Source organism: Peromyscus maniculatus, chromosome 21 (genome assembly GCF_049852395.1).
Source record: "Peromyscus maniculatus bairdii isolate BWxNUB_F1_BW_parent chromosome 21, HU_Pman_BW_mat_3.1, whole genome shotgun sequence".
Classification (NCBI taxonomy): Eukaryota; Metazoa; Chordata; class Mammalia; order Rodentia; family Cricetidae; genus Peromyscus; species Peromyscus maniculatus.
This window is the reverse complement of record NC_134872.1, coordinates 11,780,740-11,786,739: the sequence shown is the minus strand read 5'-3', so window position 1 is coordinate 11,786,739 and position 6,000 is coordinate 11,780,740. Positions and strand designations below refer to the sequence as shown.

At 51.4% G+C, this 6,000-nt stretch overlaps 1 protein-coding gene across 6 annotated transcripts in view; it reads right to left on the bottom strand.

The window, feature by feature from the left end:
* Col18a1 (collagen type XVIII alpha 1 chain) overlaps positions 1–6,000 on the bottom strand; it is a 114,601-nt gene that overhangs the window by 23,664 nt on the left and 84,937 nt on the right. For all 6 annotated transcript variants that reach the window (XM_015989522.3, XM_076558562.1, XM_015989521.3 and 3 more), the window contains 6 exons: positions 3,514–3,590; positions 3,057–3,236; positions 2,023–2,049; positions 628–690; positions 446–523; positions 135–188 (listed from right to left, as the gene is read on the bottom strand). In XM_015989522.3, coding sequence (XP_015845008.3) covers positions 135–188; positions 446–523; positions 628–690; positions 2,023–2,049; positions 3,057–3,236; positions 3,514–3,590 — 479 coding nt within the window. The remainder of the gene's footprint in view (positions 1–134; positions 189–445; positions 524–627; positions 691–2,022; positions 2,050–3,056; positions 3,237–3,513; positions 3,591–6,000) is intronic.

Genomic DNA, 6,000 nt, shown 5'->3' with positions numbered 1-6,000 from the left:
ATACAAAGCCATGCTGGACAATGATCACATCCCCAGCTAGTCCTGTCCCACCCCCAAGGAGACCCACCGATGTCTCAGACATCGTGTTCTCTACATGTGCCCAATGACAGCTGGTGTAGGGTACAGCCACTTACTCTGAGGCTCTCCAAATCTCCACTGAAACCGGATCCTTCCATGTCAATGAAGGTCTGAGGGAGGGCAAGAGAATCATCACAGGCCATAGATTCATCATCCTGAGTACCAGACAGCACCCCCTAGCTATCCTGTCCCCTAACCACTCAAAGATGCCTGAGATGGGGGGTGGGCCATCACGCTTTGCCCCACAGCCTGGCCACCGTTCCAAGGCTGCAGTAGGAACCCATGCTCGTGGGCCAACACTCCCGGGAGCTAGTCCTAGGGTTGAGTACTAGGACCTGGTGTGGAGGAGGCCAAGGATGGAACTTACCAGCTTGTCCTGTCTGAAGGAGGGTCCTGGTGGCCCTGGAGGTCCTGGAGGCCCTCGAGGTCCAACACCAGGATCTCCCTGGGACATAAGACAAAATCTGTCACACTGAGGACACATGGTCCCCACTTTTAGTCAGGAGCTGAGACAGGAAAGGGGCCTTGCCCTGGTCTGCACAGACTTACCTTCTCACCCTTGGGGCCCACCTCTCCTGGAGTCCCTGGGAAGCCCTGAGGTCCAGTGTCACCCTGAAAAACAAGGGTAGGGGCTAGGCAGAGAGAAGCATCTCTCTTTCTTCACACAGTGAATCTTGAGCCCAAAACATTTCTCATTGCAGAGCTGGGGGCTGGGGGAGGTGGCGGGCAGATGGGAGCCAAGCCCCTCAGGGATTCATGGAGGCCTACTAAGCCAGGAGAGACCATGGCACCAAGGTGACCCCAGAGAAAAAGCCAGGAATTAAAAGTGGCACCACTGGCTATGGATGGCACTGACTAAGTCTTATCACAATGCCTGGGAGATAGCACACGTCCTCTTCAGAGACATCAACTATGGGGACCACAGATATCCTTGGCCGAGTGGTAAGTCCACTGTGTGTGTGTGTGTGTGTGTGTGTGTGTGTGTGTGTGTGTGTGTGTGTGTGTGTGTGTGTGAGAGAGAGAGAGAGAGAGAGAGAGAGAGAGAGATGCACATACATCTGTACAAACCGGATGGACGCATTGGGCTCAGGGAAACCTCCAGCTACGACTGAGCTTGGACTGGGGGCAGTTTCGGCACGGCTCGGTCAGGTACAAAGAGCGCCCTATGGCCACTCTGGCAGCACGGAGGACCCCATCTTCTCATGCAGCCCCTCTCTTGGTCTCTGACTTCCTCACTCTGTCGTGCACCCCCACTCTACCTCCTCTGGAAGCAACACTGTGTGGTTTTGGTAGTCGAGTACCAAAGTACACAGGCTTAAGATCTAAAGTACAGCCGGGCGATGGCGGCACACGCCTTTAATCCCAGCACTCAGGAGGCAGAGCCAGACGGATCTCTGTGAGTTCAAGGCCAGCCTGGTCTACAGAGTGAGAGCCAGGACAGACACCAAAACTACACAGAGAAACCCTGTCAAGAAAACCTAAACTAGGGGCTGGAGAGATGGCTCAGTGGTTAAGAACACTGGCTGCTTTTACAGAGGTCCTAAGTTCAATTTCCAGCACCCATATGGTGGCTCACAACCATCCATTATGAGATCTGTTGCCCTCTTCTGGAGGGCAGGCAGACATACAGGCAGAATACGATATACATGGTAAATAAATCCTTAAAAAATAAAAATAAAAATACCCCTTTAAAAAATAAAAAGAAAAGAAAAGAAAAACTAAACTAAACTAGATAGATAGATAGATAGATAGATAGATAGATAGATAGATAGATAGATAGATAGATAGATAGACAGACAGACAAACATCTGAAGTGCACCCCCCGTGAAGCTGCCTTTCTGCAGTGTCCTCTCTGGGAAACTGTCACCCTGTGTCGCTGCAGATGGCCTGCAGGTCCTTTGTAAGCATGGTATTGTGTCCGGTGCAGAGAAAAATCCAACTTACCGGTCTCCCATCTTCACCGGGGTCACCCTGTAACGTGTAAGAGAAGACACTATGAATGGAAACAGCCCGGCCACCACTACCCAAGACTGGACACAGAAACGCACCAGCTCTCAATGCCCTTGTGGTTGGTGTACAGCTGAGCACCTAGACATGTCTGCTGCTGACAGCATGGTGGTTAACGTTACTTTGAACAAAACCTCACTGTGCTTGAGAGACCAAAAAGCAAAAAAATGCCTTTAACGTGTAACCTAGCAATCCACTTTCCCTTTTCCCTCGATGGTGAAGAGATTTTGTTGTTGTTTTGTTTTTGGTTTTTTGAGACAGGGTTTCTTTGTGTAACCCTGACTGTCCTGGAACTAACTGGCTCTGTAGCTCAGGCTGGACTTGAATTCACAGAGATCCACCTGCTTCTGCCCTTGAGTATTGGCATTAATGGTGTGGGCCACCACCCCTGGGCAGAAGACTCTTTTTAAATGGACTGATCTTGTAAAATTTGCTGTTTTAGTAAGATGGGTCATAAGACTAACAGTTATTTGTGATTTTTGTAATCAAACTTTGCTCACTCTGCTCAATGACTAGGACAACTGCAAGACATACATGTTAAAATTAGACCCTGCCTACACGTACCCAGAATACATGTGATCTTGTAGGGTTTGACTTCATAGGCCTTGGACTAATATGAGCAGATGCTGCATCTTGGGAGCGCTCGCTCTTGGTTGCAATCCTGATGCCATGAGTACCCGGCACCACTATTTAATAAAGCCCCCTGTATTAAAAAATGTATTCATGGTCATGGTGAATCTCTAAGTGATCCCACACCTACAACAGACCACAATTCTGCAACAGAGCTTAGGTCCAGGGGTCACTTGGGCATGCCTGGCCTCCATGCTCCAACTACCTTCCGGTTCCGATGCACAGCAAAAGGCTGGTAGAAATTCCAGTGGCCAAGGATGTTGCTACTCCGATCCCAACCCACTCTCCCCAGTCAGAGGCCTCAGCTCCAGCCCAGATCACAAAGAGAGGCCAGTACTCACCGGTTCGCCATCCCTTCCTGGAGCGCCATCCTTCCCTGGTGGCCCCTGAGGTCCCGGGGGTCCTTGTGCTCCAGGTTGTACATTGGGGCTCTGTACCACTGGGCCTGCAGGACCCTGGGGCCCCGCTGGGCCAGGTAGGCCCTGAGCACCTGGCTCCCCCTTTTGTCCCTTGAGACCTCCCTAGGGATAAAGAAGATACAGGCTGTCACAACCCACATACAAATTCACCTCACACTGCTGCTACGTTCTCCGGGGACTGAATCTCAGAAAGGACTCCAGGGGGTATGGAGGGGGGGCTCATGGTAGGGAGGTGGAGAAGCAGTGTGCAGAGGATAGGGCAGGGGGCCAAGAGAGGGATGGTGGACCTGAAGGTTCCTGTCAAGTCAGGGTGAGGAGCATGGAAGCCAGTGAGGGTTCTCAGGTGCCCTGGAACAAGGTCATGGGGTGGTGGCCTCACCTTGATCAAGTCACCTCCATGGTTCTGGACATTCTCACTCCATGCATTGCTTGAATCTGTGCCAGGAAGGCGCTCAGCTGGGAAGAGGTAGAGGCGGCACCATCAAGCTTGGAGCAGCCCCAGGCTCTCGGCCTTGGCCCCCAAGCCTTGCTTCTCTACCCCCAAGAGCCCCCGAGGATGAGTCTATGGAAATGGCCATTTGCCTTTCCACCCCCCCAAACCCCTGAGGGCAGGGGCCATGGGAACGGTGACTAGGAATGGCCACCTAGCATGGGCAACGGGAGAGAAGAACCGAAGTCACCACAGACCGCCATTTAAAGCAAGTCCAGTGACAACCGAAACCCTCCGAAGATTCCTAGGTTTAACACCTCACCATCAAAACTCCTTCTTACCATTTCCTCCTCTTCCAACGTGCAATTTGAAAAAGAGAAAACCAACAGCAGTTCTCAGAGGTGGACCCCAGAGGTTCCCCTAGATTCCACCATCCACACCGCGCCCCTGACACACAAAGGCGTATGTGACACACACAAGCACACGCACAGTGGTTAATTCACACACACACACACACACACACACACACACACACACACACACACACACACAGGTGCGCACACACGTGCCATTTCCTCTTCTGCAGAACTGTCCAGACATTTGTGGCATTTGTTATGACCTCTGCCCTGAACGCTGTGATGTTTCCCAGGTGCCAGGCTGTCCCTCACAAGTCGGCCACATTCAGGGATCCACCCTTGAGAAAGGAGTCGTGACCTGATAAATGGCCCACACTCAGTTCTTCCTGGCTTCTTCTCTGGGAACAGTAACCATGAAGACGCCAGCCCAGGACCTCCTGTTGTGCTGGTTTCACGCATTTCATGTGTCCAACACACAAGGGCTGCTGGAGCCAAAGTTAGGCCCAGTGAGCCTGCTGCCTGGTTTGGGGCAGCCTTTGGATTAAGAATGGCTCTCACAGATGTGTACAAACAAACAAACAAACAAACAATAAATACTTCGAAGGTCAGAGACAGAAAATGCCACAGAAATCTGGGTGACCCCAAGCCTGAAACTCTACCAGCTGTCATCCCTTCTTATGCCACCCCCATGTTGGGTATCAGCTCTGGCTCAGGAGCCTGTCTTCACTGGAACCACATAGTAGGTCCTTCCCAAAAAATACGGAGTACTAGTCCCTTGTGATTAATAAGTCGGTTGTGGGGTGATATCTGGAGGTAGATCCTAACATCTCACTAGGAGCAGACAGTATAAAATTTACCATGTCAACATGTCACATCTCCCGGAGACCAAAAGAGGGTTCTAATTCTTGAACACTACTGAGAGGCACCTAGTGCCCCTGGGCTGGGACACAGAGCCCCCATCTTGGGTTAGAATAGATGCTAACATAGCTATTCATGGCTGAGCTCAGTGCCTGACAGGATTGAGGATCTGCAACCACAATGAGGATTGGCCAAACGTGGAAGTCCCCCCACTCTAAGAGCTGAACAAACAGCGTGCTCGGGTCCCTTACTCATTCTCAGGGAAAGCCCCTCCTAGCCTATGAGGCTGAGATCAATCTCTCGGCGGTAGGGGGCGCTGCTAACAGTCTTTGCCCACACACTGTCACAGGCTCATCTGCTTAGTAAGAAGCAAGCCAGGTATCTGATCAGGAGGACCCAGCCGCCCCATCCACCACAGCTCAACTGCCCCAACTGCAGGAGCCAACTGCTGTGTTTGACCACAAGAGGGCAGTATGGGCTCTCCCTACAGCAACAAGGCTTTCCTAGAACTTGAGGTTTCCCTGAAAGCACTGCCCCAGGGAATATTTAAAACTGTACAAACATTGCTAAGAGAAATCAAACAAGACCTAAACAGAAGGCAAGGATGGGTCTCCAGAGCTGTTCCCCAACAAAACCCCAGCAGGCTTTTCTTCCTCTGTGGATGTGCGGATGGCAACAACCACAGTCCACAACTCAGGTGAACAGGCAAACACCTGGAGACTGCAAAGCAAATAGAAAGAGGGCTGAGCTACCTGGTGAGGGCGAGGTGAAGGCAGAGTGGGCGGCCAAGACGGGCAGGGAGATCCACGGCTCCGAGAGATCCGCAGAGATTCACAGTTCAGAGAGACAGACTGGGATGGTTCAGAAAGACGGCACAGAATAGAGCCAGAAATGGACTCGGGGGTGGGAGGCTGACTTCCACATCTCAGAGTCAGCTCAGCAGGGGAAGGGGTCTTTGAACAGTGATGGAGCGAGTGGAGAAGGAAGTTTTCAAAGAATTAAAGTAGGTCTTTGGATCACCTTGGGCAGAGTCTCAGATGACACCAGAAGTGAGATCTCTGAGTTTCAGCAAAAATTAGAAAGTTATGTTTTCCTAAAGATGCCGTTAAGAAAATGAAGCTGGACAGTTGTGGCTCACATCTGTAATCCTAGCACTTGAGAAGCAAGACAGGAGGGTCACAAGTTCAAGGCCAGCTTAACCCGTGTGTGTGTGTGTGTGTGT